The 24,431-nt window shown below is 42.8% G+C and overlaps 1 protein-coding gene across 3 annotated transcripts in view; it reads left to right on the plus strand.

The window, feature by feature from the left end:
• The first annotated feature begins 2,264 nt into the window (after window positions 1–2,264).
• The window catches only part of LOC131236789 (pyruvate kinase, cytosolic isozyme), a 28,622-nt gene continuing 6,455 nt past the window's right edge, over window positions 2,265–24,431 (plus strand). The window contains exons 1-2 of one of the 3 annotated variants that reach the window (XM_058234225.1): window positions 2,265–2,412; window positions 2,726–3,014. In XM_058234225.1, coding sequence (XP_058090208.1) covers window positions 2,757–3,014 — 258 coding nt within the window. In that variant the 5' untranslated portion in view covers window positions 2,265–2,412; window positions 2,726–2,756. Of the gene's footprint in view, window positions 2,530–2,725; window positions 3,015–24,431 lie in introns of all 3 variants that reach the window. The other 2 variants (XM_058234224.1, XM_058234223.1) reach the window with 2 other exon arrangements.

The following is a 24,431-nucleotide window of genomic DNA, read 5'->3' on the forward strand; positions in this document are numbered from 1 at the left end:
TGGCTCGCAATTCCCAGGATCTACGTGTGTAGGCCAACCTCTTCTGGAAAGTCCTGCATGCCCAAACGAGCCCACCAAAATGGGCCATGCCTAAGCAAATGGAAAGTGGGCCCCAACAATTCCCAACCTGGCCCACCAGCCCGCATCTGTTGCCTGGCCTATCTGAAATCTGCAGTCGGTCAAAAAGTTGATCGAAAGACAGCAAGGTGGCTAGTGGTCGGTGCTATGTGGACCCTACCATGATGTATGTGTTTTATCCACGCCGTCCATCCATTTTGAAAGATAATTTTAGGGCTCGATGCCAGAAATGAGCTAGATATAGTTCTCAGGTGGACCACACCAGGTCAAAACAGTAGTGATTGAATGTACACCCTTAAAAACCTCTTAGGGCCCACTGTAATGGTTATTGACATCTAACCTGTCATACAGGCTTGGATGAAGGATAAAAAATTATATCAGCTTGATCCAAAACTTTTGTGGCCTCTAATAAGTTTTTAATGGTGGGCGTTCAATCAACACTGTGCGGTCCACTTGAGATTTGGATCAACCTCATTTTTTGGTCCATGCCATAAAATGATATGGAAGAATGGGTGGACGGCGTGGATGAAACGTATACATTATGGTGGGTCCCACAGAGCATCGACCACTAGCCATTAGTAGTGGCAGGGTCCGTAGCCAATCCGTTTCCAGTCAGAACCGATCAGTCATGATGGGTATCTAGATGGCAGTCCATCGACCGTGATTAACGGTCCGGACCTTCGAAACCATCGGCCACACACAGAAAAGGGTAGCTATTGATATACTCTGCCAGAGTATGGTGCTTGATACGTTGGCACTCAGAAATTGTATACATAGCAAACCTTAAATAAAATTAAACCGATGAAAATGTACTTGGTTGAAGGAACGTAACTGCCGATTCAAGGACACTCGTTGAAATCGTATGGCTGGATGTATTTTATTTCTAACCGTCCAATAATTGGCCACCAACCCTATTGTCCAATAACCAAATAATCGTTCTTTTTGGTTAATGACACGTATAATCTGATACCAATAATTTGGACGGTTTAATTTGGATTAACATTATGCCACGTAAGCAATTTCTAAATGCCTGCGTATCGTTCACCACCGCCAGAGTATCAATGTTGTGTTTTCTGAAAACCGCAGGCAGAACGAGCCGTCAGTATTCTCCCACGGATGAAAAAACATCCACGAGAAGAGTCTTGTTACTCTGGTAGGCTGTAACTAATGATATGCGTGCACTCAGCGATTACTTGAAAATTGCATTAGTTGAATATAAACTATCGAAGTCATGGGTCCCATTGTAGATACCCAATGGTTAATGACACCTAAGGGCGGTTAAACTTAAAAATATCCGATGGTTCTTTTTCAACAAACAAGTGTACGGGAATCAAGAGTTACAATTTTTCAAAATATCTCATTTTATGCCTGTGAGTTTAAAAAAGTGGGTTTCACAGTTTAAACGGTTTAGTTTGGTTTGATATACGTCGAATTTACATATTCTGAGTGCATGCGTATCAAACCTCATGCGCGGTCAGAGTATCAAATAACTCCTCAAAAACCACGCACTTTATGCTACGAAATTCGACCTCGTGGTTTGCGTGCGGGTCAGAAATCGCAATAATTCCCGCTCAAATCCTCAGAATAATCGGGAGCGGAGTGCCTGTGGCCCCGGGCACAGACATATCTCCGTGTATGGGGCTGTGTGGGGCCCACAGAGATGTATGTGACAAATCAATTCCATCCATCTATTTTGAAAGGCCAAAATAGGATCTAATTATAAAAAAAGGACATATCTAAAACTCAGGTTGTCCACGGTGATAAAACAGTGGAAACAGCAACGTCCACCATTGAAGCCTTCCTGGAGCTGACCATGATGTTTATATTCCATCCAAACCGTTCATAGAATCATCACCACTCAGATAAGATATATGAACAAATATCATCCTGAGAAAAAACTTCTTTCACCACCGGGCATTCAATACTCACTATTTCTTGTGGTGTGGCCCACATGAACTTTGGATCTGCCTCTTTTTAAAAGAATCCTATCCTATTTTGGTCTTTAAAAACAGATGGACGGAGTTGATTAGTCACGGACATCTCTATGGGTCCCAAACAGCTGATATCTCTGTGCCCGTGGTCACGGGCAATCCGCTCCCAGAATAATCCCGACCAAAGAACAAGATTCTTCCACGTGGCGAACAGACCACCGTCAAATCGGGGGCTTCTGTACGGAGACGACTCGCCACGCCATTTTTCTAGAAGACAGAGAGAGAGGGTAGGTGTGAGCTGTGGCAGCGGAGAAAGGTAAGAAAGGGTGAGGTTAGGTGTTGGCCGTGGCTGTGGAGAAAGGTGAGAGAGGCTGTGGGCTGTGGAGAAGGGAAGGTGAGAAGGGTTAGTTGCTGCTCGAATCTCCTCTGCTTAAAAATCCCTCAGAAAATTAAAAAAGCTATTTCTCTTCTCACCATATCAGTTCCCGATACTGCATTTTCTATCCGGGCGTAAAATATCGTTAGTTTCTCTGCATTTCCTGCCATTTTATCACTGCTACAGTTATACTGAATTCTTTTATTTCAGCTTATTGTTTCTCTCTCCCATCCAACTATCGGATTTTTCTTGTAAATTTTATTTTCTCGTGAATTTCTCGCCAAAATATCGTTGCCGGGTGCTTTTCTGAGATACGTCTTCTTTTTGTCACTGGCTACAGGGTTTGGGGAAGGGATTAGGGTTTCGGAGGAATGGCGAACATCGACATTGATGGGATTCTGAAGGCGCTTCCGCATGATGGCCGAATACCGAAGACGAAGATTGTGTGCACGCTGGGCCCGGCGTCTCGATCGGTGCCGATGATCGAGAAGCTCCTCAGGGCTGGGATGAATGTTGCCAGGTTCAATTTCTCGCATGGGACCCATGAGTATCATCAGGAAACTTTGAACAATCTCAAGATTGCAATGCATAATACGCAGATCTTGTCCGCCGTCATGCTCGATACGAAGGTTCAATCCCCTCCTGCTGCTTTCTGATAACTGAAAATTTCTATGATTTTGAGTAATATTTTTTTTTTTTAAATATAAGTTCATTTTATTTTATCATCAGCTATTGGTGGATTTAGTTTTCACTTCCTGATTGATTACAATTCTTTTAATTATAACATATTTATGGATTTATAGTGTTATACAATGCTCAGCCAGAATCAACGGTGTTTCCATTTTGACGAGCATGTGGGGCCCACATTTTGGTGATCCATGTTGATAATATGGGCTCATTTGGTAGCTTGTATTTGGAATGCATTGGAATCCAAATTACAATTACATTGCAATCGAAGTGATTTGGAATCTTCAGTTGTGTTAAGCAGCCTGTATTGGAATCTTATGGAATCCAAAAATTGTGTTTGGCGGTCTAGATTTCTGATAAGAGGAATTCTGTAATATATTCACAGGAACCTGAATTTGGTTAGTAAAATCATCTTTAATACCCAAAATGGCATACATGCGTGACACTTTAGATATTCAATGTAATAACCTAATTGAATAAAGATTTCGGCTAAAAATGAGGCAATTCCCAACCTTAGGTGGACCCCATAAGTGGTCCCTAATTTTATAGTTGAAGTAAAATCGCATTGTGTTATAAAGAGACTTTTGCAGGGAGAGAGAAGAGGGTGCGTCAGGTGGCGACAACGGTGGATTTCGATAGGTGGGATATTACGGCAGAGAGAGAGAGATGGTGGTGGTGGAATTCTGCTGGGGGAGAGAGGTGGAGATGGTGGTGGAATCCGGCATTGGTTAGAGAGGGAGAGCCGATGACGCTGGGTTTCACTGATAGTTGGGGAGGGAGAGAGTGAGTTGCTGAGAAAGGGTGGAGAGAGTTGCCATTGAGAGAGAATTGCTGAGGTAGAGAGGAGAGAGTTGTTGAGATAGAGAGTGAGAAAGGAGCTTGCAATGGTCACCTTTTTTACCATTGTCAATGAATATATGTGGATCCTCACAATTTCAAAGAGATTTTTAAAATTACCTTTTTGAGGGATTTTGATTACAATGTAATCCAAATTGCCTTAATCACATGCTGCCAAACACACCAATTTCTCTTATTTCTCTCAATTCACTCCAAATACACATTGCCAAATGCACCCTATGGGTGATGGAGCCATCCATTCATCAGTTATCTTATTCTTAATTATCAATTTGTAGGCCAAAGATTAAATGGGGATGTGTTTGAAATTTCATGCATATGAGATGGGGGCCCACCTAATGGATACCATGAATCGTTGTGATGAGAGTTCCACCTGTAAGGAGTGCTATGTCATGGCCGCAATGCTTTCCCAAGCTCATATCATGCAACACTTGTACTTACAACCAAGGGTTTAAGACTTAGCAACTTGGACTGACTCATTTGGTCTTGAAGTCAAGTCCCGACTTCCTTACTAGATTAAATTCGATCAAGTTCGAGTCAACTCAGATGAGTCTCATCAGACTCAAGCGGGTCATCAAACCTTGCTTGTCACAACCCCTATGTGGACAAGTCTGCCAACCACCCAAGTGTTAGCTTAGCTAACTTGGAGGAAAGAGAGCACGCAGGAGAGTGAGTGAGCAAAGACTCGCATTACTCGAGCTCAATTGCTTTCAACTTGATGAAGTGCCTCGCAAATGAGAAAGCCTCCTTAAATTGGCCTAGGAACATTTGTAGCTACTTTACATCAAGGGGTATGGTGAAGCCATGTGGTGTTCCTCCATCTATCAAGAATTACTCTAGAACTCTTCTAGATAATTCTACGTAACTCTCACTACAAGAACCTACTAGGGTACTCTAGAACATGCAAAGATCTCTCCACAACTCTACATGATTCTAGCCTTCTTTAGAATTCTCTATATACTTTGTACAACTTACAAGCATCTTATGAAATCATCATCATCATATAAACCTTATCCCAACTAACTGAGGTTAGATGCATTAACCTTGTTACACTATTCCACTCTATCATGGACATGTAGGGAAATTTGTGTGTGTGTGGAAAAGCAAAAAGTAGTATGTTGTGGCCCACTCTAGTGTTGAAGTTGAATATTGGGTTATGGCTCATGGTTTATGGGAATTTCTTTGGTTGAAGACCTTGCTAACTACGTTGGGTCTTCTTGTTTCTTCACTTATGACTCTTCATTGTGATAATCTCCCTTCTATTCACATCTGCTCTAATTTGGCCTATCATGAACGCATCGAACACATCAAGGTTGATTGTTATTTTATATGTGAAAAGGTGGCATCAGAGGATATTTGCACGTCGTATTTGAAGTCTAATGATCAACTAGCTGATTTTTAGTAGTAAGGCCAATCATCATCATTTGCTTCACATGTTTTCCAACTTAGTTATGATCGATATCCATGCTCTAGCTTGAGGGGGAGTGTAAGGAATATGTGTGGGTGTACGCTTGTATTTGTAATCATGTGGAGTATTATATCCAATGTTCATAAGATTGTAAGAGTTTCAATCATTGAGGTTCATAGGATAAGAAGATTGACAATGTTTAGTAAGTTGGCATGCTTCATAAAATAATTCAGACACAATATTAGATTTAAACAAAAAGAGAGCAGACATATGGATAAAGATGCAGGTCGACCAACATTAGTAGTTTGAAGATGTTGCTCCCTTTTTTGTTTAGATCTATCTAGTGTGCGTGAACCAGAATTGCATGTAGCGTAGTGTTTCACCCTAAAGTGTGAGGTGCAAGCTAGATAGTGTTTAGTTTAAGCTACATGCTACTTCTATATATATATATATGTATATATTAAGGTTGCGCTTAGTTTTGCACCAAATATCATGAAATTTCATTTCATGATATTTTTTGTTAGAGTGGTTAATTTTGAAATTTCATGATATTTAATGCAACAAAGACAACAGAAAATAATAGGAAAAAGAGGGCATAGAGTAAGTATAAAATGAAGATTGAGCAACTAGACTAATTAATATTGTTACTCATATTATTTTAATAAAACCATTGAAAAGATTGATTTAATTTTTATTGAAAATAAAAAATGTAAAAAATCATTGAAAACATTAATTGATTTTAATGTTTTTGTGAAAAATAACTTTTAATGTAAGCTATGTAGCTATGTACCGTGTAGAGTGTGAAAAATTAGTGCGCGGCGTATGCTACACATTGCTTGAGCTATTTCATGAGCTATGTAGCGTTAACCCTCTCTCTCTCTCTCATCATCTGAAACATATGGGGTTTTCCTTTAACTATAAAATTAGTGGGCCCACCTGAGGCTCAAAATTACCTCATTCTTAGATATAATGAAAAACAACCGACTAGGAAAATGACTCGGTTTGAGTCATCATGAGTAGCATTGAGCAAACTTGACATGTCATGTTGATTTGGGACTGAGTCACACTTGTGGGCGAGTTTTCTAGTGATTCGGCTTTATAGATCGGGCCAAGCTTCAAGTCGTGTCACCATGCTTTAGAACTATGGTTTGCATATGTGTTGATAATATTTCCCGTCATTAACATGTCGTCCTTTTATTCTTTTACTGGGGATTAGTAGTCTCGTTAACTCTAGTGCCATGTGTTATGCATGTCGTATGTTGTTGAGAATTAGGGAACTCTTGTTCCTTTTTTCTCACTTGTCATTTTTCATAATGTTCTCTCTAAGCACCCTTCCATTCGTCCTCAGACATCTTTTGGACTCATCTTAGTCAAGTTGGCCTTTGGCTCCATACGATTTTAGTTGTCGAAAAGTACTATTTGCACGAATCCTTTAAAAAAATGCTATTTGCATGAAATTAGCATGTTAGTGACTTTGGCTCGATTAGGGTGTGTTTGGTGAGGTGTATTTGGTATGAATTGAGGGAACATGAAAGAAGTTTATGTGTCTGGTAGCGTGTAATTGAGACGATTTGGATCCCTTGTAATCTAAATTCCTAAAAAAGGTGATTTTTGAAATCTCTTTGAATTGTTGAGAATCCAAGCTAGATTCACATGGATTACTTGCCAATGGTGAAAAAAAAAGTGACTATTGCAAGCCCCCCTTCTCCTAGCCAAATTCCATCGCTGTTACCGACTCTCTCTCTCTCTCTCTCAATAGAGGTTGTTGACTCTTTCTCTGATCATCTTAATAATATGGGGTTTTCCTGCAACTATAAAATTAGTGGGCCCACCTGAGGCTCAAAATTACCTCATTTTTAGCCAGTGTATATTTCAATGGGCTTACTGTAATAATTATCTAAAACATCACACGTGTGTGCCATTTTGGGGTATAAAAGATGATTTACTTAATTAAATTCAGGTTCTTTTGAATATATCACTGAATTCCTCTTTATCTAAAATATAGGCTACCAAACATAATTTTTGGATTCCATAGGATTGCAATAATATGCTGCCAAATACAAATTAAGATTCCAAATCACTTTGATTCTAGTGTAATTGTGATTTGGATTCCAATTTATTCCAAATACAAGCTACCAAACGAGCCCTTACTTCTTTTACAATTTATTAGCTTTGATGTTATCTTATTAAGGCTTCTAGTTCTTTAAGAATATGTTTATGATCACTACTCAAATGAGAATAGGGGAACAACATGTAGATCCTTTATAAAATGTCGTGAACATTCCCATCTTCCCTGAAGTGAACATTGTTGATCGTCAGAGGAAGGGGAGCTTATGGATCTTTTGGAGAGAGAGAGAGAGTCCAGTGTTAAAGATGAGAATGGAATATCTTACCAGGGTTGCTCAGGTTTTGGCCTTTGTCTTCTCTTATAACTAACATTTACAATCCGTTGATAGAAGCCTAGAGCAAATAACTTCTCTATTCAACATTAGCGAATGTCTATGTTGAAGGGCTATGCAGTGGTTTTTAGTAGAGATTCTATTTTATATGTGTTTGATGGGGACATCATGCGCACGCGCACGCCCCCTACCCTATGCACGTACTCAAGGAAGAGGAAGGCCCCACTATCGATCTGGATTGACGACGACATCTATAGAGGACCTCTTAATTAGGGGACCGTGCTATGGAGCATTGGAGTGGACCTGATCATCATAGGGATTCCACCATTGGATCTCATGATCGTGGCCCACTGCCCTAGATCTAGGATTTTGAGTTTTGGTTACTATTGTTATTAGAAACATCATGAACGGTTTTGATTGCGTTGATTAGTTGTTATTTTTGTTACTTCGTCTCTAAGTAATAGTGTGCGCATATGACGCGGCTTTTGGAGTTTAGAGTTTTCTTATAAATAGGCAACCCCATGTAGGTTTTTTTTTCCATTGAAGTTTATGAATAAAATTCTGCGTTTTTTCTTCTCTATTCCTTGGAGTTGAAGAAGTTAATTGGGTGCGAAACCCTCCCTTCTTCGAAGGGGCTAACTACCGTGGTGCGAAGCCACAACCATCTCAAATCGTCTCCACCTCCTACACCCTACATTCATCATCTCCCACAACCTTCTCATATTCAGATTTATCTTTTCTTTGCACCAAAATTCTCCTTTACAACAAATTTTCAGATTTTGGCTCACTAGGGGGTCGAAACTTCGGCGGAGCACCACCCACACATCGGACCGCGGATCGACATGAAACTTGGCGTGAGGTTGGACCTCCCCTAGCTGACCAACCCCTCATTGCCCATTTCCAGTTTCGTGAGCCTCACACACGTGCGGACAGGAACCCACTCACGTGCGTTTGTGCTGGGTTGCTGTTCACATGTGTGGACTGTCTCAGGTTATTCTCTCTCCCCTATTTCACTCCTCTCTCGTCTTAAATCCCTAACCCTAACCCTAGATAATCCCAAATTCCAAGTTTTTCCAACTTTTGCAAACCCTAGACTTTCCCCGAATTGAAACATGGTGAATCTCTTGAATTGGGGAACAATCCTTTGCAAGAGTGGATGAATCTTACACTCCTTTGGGCATTGTTTGGTTTATAATTTTATTTGATCCAGCCCTAAACGTGTGTAGGCTTGGACCCCCTTAGATTCCCCTTGTTGAATGTTTGATCGTTTGTGGGACGTGGAATTTTGTGATTGTTTAAAATTGGTATGATCTAAAGCTTGAAATCTTGCAAGTCATATTTAATTTCATGTCCTGCATCAGCGTTCCTGTCATGCATGCTAGAAAGATGCAAAAACCTTTTTTGTCAAATAATAATTAAGGTGAAGCAGGGTAAGGATGAGTAGCTTTTCGTGAAAATTCCAAATGAACAATTTCAACGAAATATTACAGTTTATCATTTTTCTTTCAGTTTCTAGTGATAATATGCGATGATATCCTTCTTAAATAGTAGATATAGGTGGTAAATAAGATAATACTGAAGATTTGAGCCATAGAATTTCTCAATTCTGACACAAGGTACTAATTAGATCAAAGAAATTGGTCTGTTTTCAATTCCTATAGCTGGCTTTTCTCTATTTGTCCGATTTTTTCCATGATCTAAGGGAAGGAATTGACCCACCTATTCCCACTGGGGATCTCAGCTCATTTGACATGGAGATACTGAAATTCGGAAGGCTTGATCTGAGCAACATCATTTGTGAACCAACAAATCAAATTGTCAAGCATGCTGGCAAATTCTAGGCACAATATTGAAGATTTTGTGACCTGCTGTATTGTGAGCTTTACAACATGAATTTCTGGGTTTGGATGGAAATGAAGTTCTTTTATATATGTTTCTTGATGTTAGTTGTGGTTTTCTGATGATGTTTGCTGGAGATGTAATATCTGTCAATGGTCGTTATAAGAGCAGATAGCTTGACATTGAATTGCAAGTTTAGTGTATTGTCCTCAACTAAAAGGGATGCCTGGAATTAGTTAAAATATTCAAAATACACAAATTAATAAAAAGATGCTATTAACCTTTGTTGATTTATAAACAATGCTACTAACTTTGTTCCCTTAAACTTATCAGTGAAAAGATGGCTGATAATGATTTTGATTTTAGATGTAACTGTAAGGCAGACCAACACAACAGATGGAGAATATTGCATGGTAAATCAGTGTGTGGATATAAAGAGCAGGATTTGGTTGTCTTTTGTCGTGGGTAGGGATGGATTGGTTGGGTTGATGTAGACTACTTGGCATCTTTCTCTTTGGGTTTTGGCAATAAATGTGATACGATAGTGGAATTCTTGTGAGAATAACGACAACAAGAAACAGGAGTCAATGTTCAGAAAAAAAGAAAAAAAGAAACAGGAGTCATTTCAATCCTTTAAGGACAAAATTATTGCTTAAAGTGTCGATTTCATTACTAATTACATGTTGATTTTCTTGGCTGATAATGTGTATGCTTTTCTAGCGGACGGTTGCTATAGGCATCAAAGACGGTAGCAACAAATAATGTAGTAAGAAGTAATAACATTATCCTTGAAACCAATGCCCCATTGAAGAGCATGTGATGAGGATCCTCAATCGCTCATTGATCTTTTCTAGATTCCAGCAATTGATGGCTGCAAATTTTCAGTATGCTGCCACTGGAATTAATGTTGGAAGTTGAACTTAGGTAGCATGGCACTAAAATGGGGGGTCTTGGTAACTTTTTTTAGTCCTCAAACCAATGGAAACCTATAGGGCTATCCTTTTTTTTTTTGAAGGGTTAACTTGTTGGCTGTCATCCTGATGTGTGGGTGCCCCGGCCCCAATTATCAGGTGAGTCCTCTCATCAGATAGGCACAGGATGTACATTGAATGTGGGCCATTCTGTATATTGTATCCTGTCCAATGAGTGAACTGCCCTGATTCTTGGGCCCGAGCATCTACATGATGGGACCGGAACCACCTAATGGATTGCAAACATGTGCCATGTTGGAAAGTGCGTGTGTATGTTAGCATATATGGGGGCGGCCTATGCATGTGGGGGATTAGCAGTGAGTAAACCTCAGCCTATGCATGTGGGATTAGCAGTGAGCAAACCTCCTTGCAGAATATGCATGGAATAGTGAATGTTTTAACAGTTATGTGAACATTCTCCTCCTCTCTTCCGGTAAGTTAATTGACGAGAATTGATGGATATGGTGAGCTTGGATGGTTGTAAGCATGGTTTAAAATTTGTTACTGGGGAAGCAGCGGTAGATTTGGTGTGGGTGCAAAGAAAGTCTGTTTCAAAATGTTAGCTTGTATAAATAGCTAAGAAGTGGGGCGTGAGTCCAAAGCGTAACCCGAAGTGGGAGCAACATATGGATAACGTTGTCCTTGTCCATGGTCATATGGAAAGATTACATCATAGTATTGATCCCAAGAAAAAGAAGGACATAATAGTAATCCATGTTGTTGCCCTTCTTTTTGAAAGATAATGGCTGATGCTCAAAGGTACTTCTTGATGATGGCATGCATGATACATTCCATACTAGTGCATGAAGTAGGCTCCATAAGGTCCAAACTCCTATCCAATATAGACTCCAAAAAGCTCAAAATTCATTTACCTGGCCTCGACCCTGTGGGTGCAGTAGTGTTGCAACTTGGGCTTGTTGGGTTGGGTTGAGGGTCAGCCCAAGACTAACCTGACCTCAGAGGACCCAGACTGCAACCTGACTTGACCCTAATTTCAACATGAGGTGCGCAACTCGAATTCCAACCTAAACCTACCCAACCCGACCAAACCTGACCCAAATACATTGATTATTTCCAACATGACTCTGACCTTAATTTGGTCAACCCAAACACCAAACCCAATCCCGACCCAAGGACCTTGGCAACCCAACCTGACTCGACTAAAACTTGGGTCAGTTGGGTTCAGGTTGACCTAAACCCAAGTTACAGCCCTAGGGTGCAGTGCTATGTATACTGGGAATAGGTTACTCATCTGCAATTCTGCAGTAGCGCATTCTAATCTTCACCCATGATACTCTGTAACGACTTTTGTCACGCCCCAGACTCGGAAACCGAGCTCACAAAATTCCCGATCACCGAATCCGGCGCCAATAGCCTCCACAGTACCCCATTCTCAGCTCCTGGCACCCATATACCAGGTTCCGATCCTGGGATCCTACAAGGAGGATTTTCAATGTACATTTATCTCATAAAAAGCATAACCATAAACATAAGTCACAACAAACATCAAACACCATCACAAAATCTACTATGATAAAAAAACTTTAAGTAAAATGCATAAAGGGAAATACAATGTCAATATCAAAATCCCCAGAAATCAGTTGCACGCTCCAAGCTCAGTGCTGCTGCGGCATCCTAATGTCACTTGCACGCAATAATCATGCATAAGCTTATAGAAAGCTTAGAGGGTGGTGTAAGTGTGTGCGTAAGGTATATGCCAAGTATGCAATATCAGAGTATGCGGAAAAATGCTGGCAAGTCCATGAATGCTATCAGCCGTACTGAGGCTATGCGATGCAAGGCATGAATGTAATCGGCCATACCAAGGCCATGCGATGCAAGGCATGAATGCTGTCAGCCATATCGAGGCTATGCGATGCAAGGCCTACGTAGCCAATGTCATATGCAAGGTGCAATCACAAGCACACTAGTCCTCAATTGAATCTACATAACAATACAACTCATCTCTGGAATATCACCGGGGTCTAGTACACTCAACACCAGCTTGCCGCCCCATCTAAGCACACAACTGGGTAAGCGGAAGAGATCTAACTATCCGCCTGCCAATATCGGGCTCGGCTCGTCGATAGCGGACCCATTCCTCAAGGTGGGTCAGACGCAGCCTAGTCATTGCCCCCTCACTTGGGAGGGTAAGGCCATACCCTTCCAACCGACCATGACACAGTGAGAGACGTAGCCTACTAGTATACGACCTTTATGCGCTCATGTATCCACTTGATCTTGACGTTGGAGCATCCTCCTGGTACCATAAGGGTTTAGGGACTTTCACCCTGGGACATCTATAACGCTCCCGTACTAGTAACAAGTATTTTCGGTATCCAATCCTGCCATCCACGCAATGCTTGCGGAGGCTACGGCCCTGATGTCGCTAAGGCGTACAGTAATTATGTCACACAAATGCGAGATGCATGAGTCACACTATCCAGTCATGCAGCAATCCTGCGCGTACCGCGCGCTCATGTGGGGCAACTCCGTCTCTCAGGGAGTCCCATAACAATCCGCCCAATGGCATATGCGATCAATCACTCATATCAAGCATACATATGATGCACATGGACATGAATCATGAAGTTATACTAAACATATTCTACGGTGATGATGTATTCTTTTCTCCTCATGACAAGGATGGGCCTAAATGGCACTCTCCTACCAAGTATGGGCCTAAGAACAAGGGATGGGCTTCCTCACCCGCTTCATCTTATAGAAAATCGGGCTTTCTAAGGGGCCCGATAAGCACAAGGTGGGCCCTACAATGCACGGTGGAAGCATAATCTATAATGGGGCCTCAACAGTTTGGGTTAGCCCAATAAAGTGAGATGGGTTATACTAATAACAGTGGGGGCCCAATGATCTGGGTTAGCCCACTGAGAGGAGATGGGAATGGAGCTAACAACAGGCCCTAGGGAGGATTACAATGTGGGCATTTAACCATCATTGCTCTTACAATGTGGATATTTAACCACCATTGCCCCCAAGGTAATGCCCATTTAGATCTTATCCTACAATGGGATCCATGGTCTTTATACTAAATAAACATCATCACATACATTATGGTGGAATCACACATCACATAGGCCTCATATGCACCACAATGAGCCTCATCACTAGAGCTGGGCATCAGTCCGGATCGGATTGGGTCCAACTCGATCTGATCCGAAGTCTTAATGGCTTGACCTGAACTTGATCCAATCCCGGTCACCTGACTCGGACCGATCCGAAATGTGCATTGCCTGATCTGATCTGAGTTCGACTCGGTCAGGAAAACCGAGTCGGATCGGATTGGGCACGATTCGGTCTAGATTTATATTTTACAATAAAAATTCCTAAAATTTTCAAACTACATGAATCTACAATCCACCAAATCAGAAACCCTAAAATTTTGAATCTCCACGGCCCTCTAATTTACTACACCAGAGGCCCTAAAATTCATATACTCTCCTAAAATCCACAAAACAAAATTCTGAAAATCCTCAAAATCATAACCATAAATACCCTATTTTTGTGGCCCTAAAACCTCCAAAATTATAACCATAAAAACCCTAAATCTATGGCCCTAAAACTCCCAAAATTGGAAGCTCTAACTCTCCAATTTCTGCACTTGAGAGAATGAGAGATAGAGAGAGAATGGGAGAGAGATACTTGATGCCTGATGGTGCGTGAGAGCTTTGAACGGTGTGGATTTAAAAATACATTATGGTGGACCAGAGAGCTTTGACGCCAGCTAGCTGGCCGGTGCGGGGTCACCTTCCAAACGGCATTACACCCATCGGCATAGGAGGCGGGGGTTGGAGCTTTGAGAGAGAGAGAGAGAGAGAGAGAGAGAGAGAGAGAGAGAGAATAGGCAGGGGTTGAAGTGTGAGGGTTTGGGAGAGGGAATCGGCGGGTTTGGAGCGTTGAGAGAGAGAGAGATCGGGTAGCGTTTTTAGGTTTAGGGTAAAAAACCTAAAATGTATTTATATAATACCCGATTCCGGATCGGGTCGGATCGGGTCTGTCCGGATCGGATTTCGGTCCGGATCCACCACAATCTGAATTTGGTCTGAAATTCATTTGGATCTGAGTTACCCAACTCGATCCTGACCAGTCCAGACCATCCGATCGGGTCTAGTCGGGTCGGATCCACCGGATCGGATCTATTTTGCCCACCTCTACTCATCACAAGGGCCTCATACACATCACAATGTGCCTCACACAAGGGCCTCATGTACATCACATTGGGCCTCACACAAGGGCCTCGTATACATCACATTGGGCCTCACACAAGGGCCTCGTATACATCACCATGGGCCTCATACAAGGGCCTCACATTCATCATATTGGGTCTCATGAAACAGCCCATGATCTAGGCACAATGGGAGGATGGTGTGTGTAACACATGCATCAAAGTGGGCCTAATGGGGCAGCCCATGGTTTAGCAAAATAGATGGGCAACATGAATAACATATATACCAAGGTGGGCCTCACAGGCCAGCCCTATGGTCCAGAAAAACAGATGGACTGTGTGCTTACAACACACACATCAAGGTGGGCCTTATGCATCATAAAATGAGCCCCATTATCTGGACAGGGAGGATAGCAACGTGGGCCGTTTGCTGGCCCCATTGGGCGTTAAACAAATGGATGGTCTGGATGAGACATACATCTGGTAGGTCCCACCGTCCACTGGACTGCGTGGATAAAACACTTATATCAGGTGGGATCCACGTCCAGGGATGGACAGCGTGGATAGAACACCTACGTCATGGTGGGGTCTATGTCCAATGGACTGGATAGCGTGGATATACATATCAAGGTGGGTCCCACCGTCCAGAAACGCTGGACGGTGTGGATATAAAACACAGTCATCAAGGTAGGCTCCACCGTTAAGGGACGGTGGATGGCATGGATGAAACGCATACATCAGGTGGGTCCACACGTGTGGCCCACCAGCTTTAAAATCAAAGCTGATATTTGTGTTTTCTCTTCTGTCCAGGCTTGCTAGACGTCCAGCTGACGGACAGCCTGGATGGACACATCATCAAGGTGGCCCCATGTCCAGCAAAATGGACTAACGGTGTGAATACAACACTTACATCATGTGGGTTACTGGACGGTGGACAGTGTGGATATAAAACATATACATCATGTGGGTCCCACGGTCCAGGGACTGGACGGTGGACGGTGTGGATATAAAACACACATCATGTGGGCTCCATCGTCCCTTGCTGGACGGTGGACAACATGGATGAAACGCATACATCAGGTGGGGTCCATGTCAGTGTGGCCCACCAGAGTTTGGGATTAAGCTGATACTTATGTTTTCCTTGCTCCAGGCTTGTCCCAACGGACAGGCAGCAAGGTGGGCCCAACACGTGGATGGCGTGGATATACAATACATGCATCACAGTAGATTCCATTAGGGTGGGCCACACGGCCCTGGGATCCAACCATTATTTGTGTTTTTTCCTCATCTAGGTTGGCCCGAAATAGACAGCAAGGTGGGCTCCATCAACTAGACGTCCAGAAAATTCTGGACGGTGGATGTCCCATACATGCATCATCAGGCGGGCCACACATCACCATGAAAGAAAGAGAGAGAGAGAGAGAGAGAGAGAGAGAGAGGTGGTGGTGGGAGGAGCTCCGCCACTATGAGCTCCTCTCATGCATGCACATGTACATTAAGTAGGCCTCACATAGATGGGCCATACATTAAAAATTCTGGTGGGGAAATCCCATTTCCACCACATAAATCAGGGCCTAGGTGGCCATAACAAGTTGCATGACATAGAAACTTCATGGTGGGATCCGTGGAGAATGTTCCCACCATGGATACATACATGCAAGATATGGTGGGTCATTGGCCACACCTAGGGACCAAGATGGGATCTCCACCATTGATTGGTGGGTCCCACTTGCCCCATGCTAAAAAGGATGAAGATCCATGCAAAGATATAAAAGAAACAAGTGCTAAGAAGCACCCACCTATGATCTTCTCCTTCTTCCACCATTGATTGGTAGGTCCCACTTGCAGCGTATGACTTCAAGTTTGGCTTGCAGTCTTCTATCGTTTAGTTATCGAGCCTGTCGATTCAACCCTCTTTTGTCGTAAGGGTGATCGAGGCTCAGCAGTCAGATGAGTCACTTCAGAGTTATCGAGCAGAGGTGGCATTTGAGAGCTGGTCAGATTGGTAGGTTGGTTCTGATGGTGGACTTCGCTTCAAAGGCCGATTGTGTCCCGAATGTTCCAGAGTTGCGCAGAGATCTTATGACCGAGGCACATCGATCGAAGTTTTATATCCACCCTGGCTTGACAAAGATGTACTGTAATGAGGCGACATTATTTTTGGATGGGGATGAAGTGCCAGATCGCCAGTTTTGTGGCCAAGTGTGACACTTGTCAGCGTGTCAAGGCCGATCATCAGAGACCCCCAGGTCCGTTGCAGCCGTTGAGTGTCCCGACGTGGAAGTGGGAGCACGTATCTACAGATTTCGTTATGGGCTTGCCGATGACTCAGTGCGGTCATGATGCCATCTGGGTTGTCGTGGATCATCTGACGAAGTTGACACATTTTTTCGCAATTCGTGTGACTTGGCCGTTGGACCGGCTTGCCAGATTGTTTGTTGATGAGATCGTGAAATTGCACGGTGTCCTAGTCTCGATCGTTTTTGACCGAGACCCGAGGTTCACATCTTAGTTTTGGAGGAGCTTTCAGAAGGCGATGGGGTCTGCCTTGCAGTTTAGCACCGTGTATCATCCGCAGATCGATGGGTAGACCGAGAGGGTCAACCAGATTCTTTAGGATATGCTTCGGGCTTGTGTGATCGACTTCTTGGGCAGCTGGGATGAGCATTTGTGCCTGACTGAGTTTGCGTATAACAACAACTATCAGACGACTATTGGTATGGCTCCCTTTGAGGCCTTGTATGGCAGACCATGTAGATCTCCTAGTTGTTGGGCTAAGGTTGGAGAGCACTGTCTCCTAAGCCCCAAGCTTGTGCAATAAACATTAGAGGTTATCGATATCATCAGGTAGAGGTTGCGCACAACTCAGAGTCGGCAGAAGAGTTTTGTTGACCGTCGGTGTCGTCCCTCGGAGTTCGAAGTTGGGGATAGAGTGTATCTTAAGGTCTCACCCATGAAGGGTGTGGTTCGATTTGGAGCGAAGGGCAAGCTCGCCTCGAGATTTATTATACCTTTTGATATCACTGGGCGCGTTAGCGCTGTGGCCTATAGGCTTGCCTTACCAGCAGAGTTGTCTGACATCCACAACGTTTTCTATGTTTCTATGCTGCGGAAGTGTGGTTTAGACACCATTCCTGTGATTGATTAACAGCCACTTGAGGTCCGTGAGGATGCTTCCTACATTGAGCAGCCAGTTCGCATCCTTGATCGGAAGGAGCAGGTCCTCTGGACCAAGGTCATTCCTTTGGTGAAGGTGTAGTGGGGTCATCATAGTGTTGGTGAGGCGTCTTGGGAGTGCGAGGCTGAGATTAGAGAGCGTTATCCCCAACTTTTTGTAGATTGATTATGATTCGTATTGTATTGATTGATATATCTATATATGCGATGCCATGTTTTCTCCTCCTTGCCTTGTTCTGCGTGATGTAAATTTCGAGGACGAAATTTTTAATAGGAGGGGAGAGCTGTCAGGCCTGTGTCCTAGTACCATTCCGTTCCTTAGGATCTCGCGATCCTCTCCGTCGAATTCCGACAACCCGCGACCTGTAGATAGGGCTGTGCATCGAGCCGAGTCAAGTCGAGGTGGGCCAAGCTTCGCTTGGCTTGTCCATGCTCTTCTCGAGTTCAAGCTCGAGCTCGGCCTCGAGCTTACTATTGAATCTTGGCTTGTTTGCCAAAACTTTCGAGTCGAGCTCGAGGCGAGCTAATGGATCGAGTCAAGGCGAGCTTACCTCGAGTCGAGTCGAGTCGAGTCGAGCTTGCTCTCAACCTGACCCAACTTGCAACCCACACCTGACTTAACCCAGCAGCCCGACCCAACCCCCAAATCAAATATTTAATTAATAATACACACACACATATGTAATATTAGATAAAACCATAGATCGTACATTGTTGTTAATACTGTGTGTGTGTGAGAGAGAGAGAGAGAGAGAGAGAGAGAGAGAGGGGAGCTCGGGCGTGGCGGGTTAGGTAAGGAAAGGAAATGGTATAAGAGAGACGGATGGGTACGATAAGGTTTATGTTTTATTATTTTTTAAAATTTTTAAATATAATATAATATACATTAATATATAATAACAAAAACAACAACAACAACAATAATGATAATATATTTGAGTCAAGCCGAGCTCAAGCTCGAGCTTCGAGCCAAGTCGAGTTCGAGTCGAGTCGAGTCAAACCCCACTATGTTTGAACTTGGCTTGTTTTCAAAACGAGCTGGGTCATATAAAGCTTGGCTCGCCTTGATTCATTGTTCGAGTCGAGCTAAATTGAGCCAAGCCGAGTGAGCTTTTCGAGCTAGCTTGGCTCGTGTACAGCCTTACCTGTAGATAGCATTTGCGAGCGACCATAAGTCACACCCTGTCAACCTGAGACCCATGTCATCCCGACCGCATTGTCGCCGCGGTTCGAACGCCGCGTCTCGTGCACCAATCCAACGCTTAGATTGAGAGATTTGGCCCGCGCATTATCCCGGCCGTTGATCGCATGTTGCGGAACCCGAGGTGTCCAGGTAGAGAAATATCTCTACAAGTAATCATGATGGTGACATCACCCTAGCCTACCAAGGGTAGGATGATGTCACCCTAGCCCCATGCCTCTTACATGTAATGATGAGAGCATGCTTCTCTTTACCCCCATGTGCAATTATTGTCTAGCCTAGCAATGATTACCTATTTCCCTCTCTTATCTCTCTCCCTCCCTCTCTTCTTCTTCATTTCTCCATTAGCAAGAGCTTGGACGTCCCACCATTAGAGAGAAAATCCAGCCCCCATTGCAGCCCAAGATCTCTCAATCCAACCATCCTAAGCCCATCTCAACCATTAAATCAACCCTCTTGGAGCTCTAGAACCTATAGGTGGAAGAAGAAAGAGAAGATCATAGGTGGGTGTTTCTTAGCACTTGTTTCTTATATATATATATATATATATATATATATATATATATATATATATATATATAAGGTGATATTTTATTGAAGAAACAAACACAGAGAACAAGAAAGACAAACCTAGACAAAAACAGAAAAACCAACCTAGGAACTATGAGGGCCAAAAGACAAAGAAAAACCTGGAGAAGCTAAAATACAACAACCTAGTGCTACCATTGGGAGAAATCCCTGAAAACATCATGGAACCTAATCACGCAGGAATTGGGTAATCCTCAAGAAGACCCTAGCCTCAGATCTTCTCTTGTTGCGGAAGAACCAATCGTTCCTTTCACCCCAAACCGTCCAAAGCACCGCTAAGAGAGCTAATCGCTATTTCCTCTTCCCTAGTTTTTCTCCGTCCTCGGCATGCCATGTGATAAGGAGGTCCCCAATTGACCCTGGCATGACCCAGCTGACCGACATTAGTGAGAGAATCTGATTCCAAATCCCGAACGAGAACGAACAATGGAGGAGGTGGTCCACAGTCTCTGCCTAATTGAAGTATAAAAGACAGACATTCAGGAGAACCATACCACGTCTTTGGAGATAATCCATAGTGAGGATTTTGCTCCCCCAAACCAAAATCCGCAATTTTGGGGGGAGCATCATACTTCCAAATTGCTGAAGTGGGGGTAGAAAGAGACTGATCTCCCGCCTTCACGAGGTCAGTGTAGAAAGAGCTAACTGAGAATACTCTAAAGGATGCCTTTCTCCACCTCATGGAGTCTTGCAATTCCTTGTTAATCTTGATATCCTGCAAAAGAGAAGGGAGGGAAGTTAGAGACTCCTCTTATCTTAGAATACCTCAAATCCCTCAAGGGAGGGATCCAATTCCACTCTTCTCCATGCTAGAAAAGGCAATCCGCCACAAGGATATCCACGTTTGTGGATAGGGCAGCAAGGTCCAGATAAATTGAAATAAGAGGTTGATCTAAAACCCAGGGATCTATCCAAAAATGAACTCTTTTCCCATTTCCCACCAAAATATTCGATCTTGAAAGAATCAAGGGGGCAAGCTTGTTGATATTTTTGCAAGTGTAGGACATTCGGTAAGCAGAAGACTGCTTAAGCCACCATCCATTGGGGGGAGTCCCATATTTAGCAACCAGAATAGATTTCAACAAGCTGTCATCTTCCTGGAAGAACCTCCACACCCATTTACCCATCAGAGACTTGTTAACCATATTAAGCCTCTTAATACCCACTCCTCGAAGAGAGGTCGGAGAGCAGACTTCCTTCCAATTTAGGAGATGGAATTTCCTTTCTTCTGAACCTCCCTGCCAAAGGAAATCTCTCCTCATTTCATCTATTTAGCAAAATTAGAGAAGGACAATTAAATAACGACTTAAAATAAACATACAAGTTTGATAGGCAAGCTTTGAGGAGAGTAAGCCTCCCCCCAAGGGACATGGTCATACCTCTCCAAGTATTCAATCTGCCTTGGATTCTCTCTAAAATCTTGTCCCAAATAAATAGGGGAGGTTTCCCCACGTATAAAGGAAGACTAAGGTAGGAAGTAGGGAGAGATCCCAACTTGCAGCCAAAAGAATTTGCCAACTGAGAAGATAGCTCTGGGGATATATGAATCCCAAAGAGCTCACATTTGGATTTATTAACTATAAGACCAGATATTACCTCAAACCAACATAATGGACATGCTGAGAAAATCTATCATGTAATCCTTAGCTTCACAGAAAAGAAGAGTATTGTCTGCAAATTGAAGATGATTAATAGGGTTTGGGAAAATTTCCACTCGGAATCCTTGAAATAGGCATGTTTCCTGTCCTCGAGTCATCATCTTGCTTAAAGCTTCCGAAACTATTAGAAAAGAAAGGGGGAACGGAGATCTCCCTGGCAAAGGCCATTAGATGCCCTGAAAAAACCAAATGGCGACCCATTAATAAGAATAGAAAATCTTGCAGAAGAGATGCAAGATGATATCCCTTGTCTTCAAATATGACTAAAATCCAATAGCATATAGTCTAAAAAGGACCAATCGACTTTGTCATATTCTTTTTCTAAATCCAATTTACACATGACTCCTGATCTTTTCGTGGAATCTAGGCATTCATTAGCAACTAAAACTGAATTTAGAATTTGTCTTCCTGCTACGAAAGCACTTTGGAAGTTAGAAACAATGGAAGAGATTACCTTTCACAGTCCCTGACATAAGATTTTAGCCAAGATCTTTTAAGGACTACCTATAAGGCTTATGGGTCGAAAGTCCATCTTAACAACTCCCTCAACTTTGGGAATAAGCACAATAAAGGTGCTTCCAAGTTCCTCGGGAAGGTAGCCTGTCCTAAAAAAATTGTCAATGAACAGAAATAAGTCTTCAGAAATCATGGACCAAAAAGGTTGAAAGAAGAAAATTGGATAATCGTTAGGGTCAAGTGATTTCTCCTTTTCCAATGATAATATAGCCTCTTTAATTTCATCCTTGGAAATATCCAACTCCAAAAATATTACATCCTCATTCAAGAGAATCGAAATGTTCAGATTATCATATCAAGGACAGACTACAATCTCCTTAGATAACAAGGATGAAAAATAATGAACAATTTCCTCAGTAATATCGTCTTTGTCCGATATAACCTTATCATCGACTACAATAGAGGAGATAGAGTTAACGCGAGCTCGAGCGCTGGTGACGCCATGAAAAGATTTAGTATTTTTGTTGCCTTCTTTCAGCCAAATCGCTCTAGATCGTTGCCGCCACTTTATCTCATCTTCCTTAATCCTAGCCTTGTAATCCGTTGAATACCTGTCTCAGAATTTGGTCTTCATCAAATAGTTGTTATGATTCCTCCTTAATATCCAAGCTTTGCAACACAACGAGAATATCATCCATCTCCTTTTCCCTAGAACCAAAAAATTCGTGATGCCAGGATTTGAGTTTAGATTTTAGCAATTGAAGTTTCTTAGACAACACAAAGCCATGTCTTCTGCTGACTTCAAAAGAAGCCCACCACTCTTGGACCATTAAAATTCTCTATTTCTAACCAAGCCCGTTCAAATATGTAGGGTTTGGGTCCCCAGTTGATTTCGTCGACCTCCAGTAAAATAGGGCAATGGTTCGAGACTAGTTTGGGAAGTCCTTGTTGTCGATCAAATAGGTAGGATTCTATCCATTCGGGTGAAACCAAAAATCTATCCAGGAGAGTAGAGGTTGGAGGGGTCCTACCATTAGACCAGGAAAATCTGATATCGCCCAGTGGCAAATCAATCAACTCATGGTTTGAAACCTACTCTGCAAACCTAGACATACTATTGGTCAACCCTATCTCCCAAAGATTTCTTAAAAGAGAACCTGACAACGTTGAAATCTCCCCATATGCACCATGGTAGGGTTGACCTGTTATGGATAAGAGAGAGATCCTTCCAAAAGTTGCTCCTGGAAGAGGCACGACTCGGGCCATAGACACCTGAAAACTTCCATTTGAATCCATAAGAAATATCTTTGGAAATGATATTAACTAAAAAATCACCCACCCAACTATCTTCTTTTCTCCATATGCCCGTCTCCCACATCACAATAACACCCCCAACAGAACCTTGGGAACGTTTGGCAACCCAATCAACCTTCTAATTACCCCATATCGATCTAATGATAGAACTATTCACTCGTTGAAGTTTAGTTTCCTACAAAGTAATATATTGTCGCCTTTGATTTCATACAACTCTTCTTGACAACCGCCCTCTTTTGAGGACACCCAAGGCCCCTAACATTCCAAGAGAGAACCTTCATTTGGGAATTGATAAAGATTCTCGTCCCCTTCGAATTCTCAACCCCTTCGGGCTCCACTCCAAGATCAATTAGTTCTCTGTTCCTTTTCGGCCTCCTAGATATAGAGCTAGGATCATGAATGTGGTTGATTTGAAGGCCTTTATATGCCACCAATCAAAATAGGTCGTAATAGTCATCATCTTTGTTTCCAAAAACAACTCCCAAGAGGAGCCTTCCAACATGACAGACAACGTCCTTTACCCATCTTTTCTTTTTAACTGTGTCAACTAGAATATCTAATTGGTCTTTAGTTAAGGGGATCGGGTAGCAAAGATGGATGTTATAAATAGAGTCTCACCTCCCATAAGTGGCCCTAACGGGAGGAACCGACATTGCCTCTGCCCAAAGGTCTCCATTCAGCCTAAGAATCAAGCCCCTTTCCCCTAGAGACCCAATTTGCAAGTAGTTGGAGGAAGGGAGAGTAGACAAGAAAGGTACCAAAGGGAGATGATCTTCAAGAGAGGGAGAGGGGAAAGAAATGGAATTAAAAGTGGTAGGAGAAGATTGGAGATTTACTCGAGGAGTGGATATGGATATGTCAGAATAAGGGATGGAAGGAGGAGCTTCACACTGAATGAGGGAAGAAGAGGCTTCGATCCGAGAAGAGGGATGATAATCCCCTTGAATCTTTCCGATTTTTCTTCGTTCATCTTCGAGAGGCCCACCACAACCTGATTCTCCAGGATTGTTCTCCTTCCTTCTATCCTCTCTAGCTGAGACCAAACGAGAAAGGAACCGAAGGAAGATGATCTTCAAGAGAGGGAGAGGGGAAAGAAATGGAATTAGAAGTGGTAGGAGAAAATTGGAGATTTACATGAGGAGTGGATATGGATATGTCGGAATGAGGGTTGGAGGGAGGAGCTTCACATAGAATGAGAGAAGAAGAGGCTCTGATCTGAGAGGAGGGATGATAATCCCTTGTGTCTTTCCGATTTCTTCTTCGTTCATCTCCGGGAGGCCCACCCCAACCTGACTCTCCAGGATCGTTGT

The sequence above is a fragment of the Magnolia sinica genome, chromosome 2 (assembly GCF_029962835.1).
Source record: "Magnolia sinica isolate HGM2019 chromosome 2, MsV1, whole genome shotgun sequence".
Classification (NCBI taxonomy): domain Eukaryota; kingdom Viridiplantae; phylum Streptophyta; class Magnoliopsida; order Magnoliales; family Magnoliaceae; genus Magnolia; species Magnolia sinica.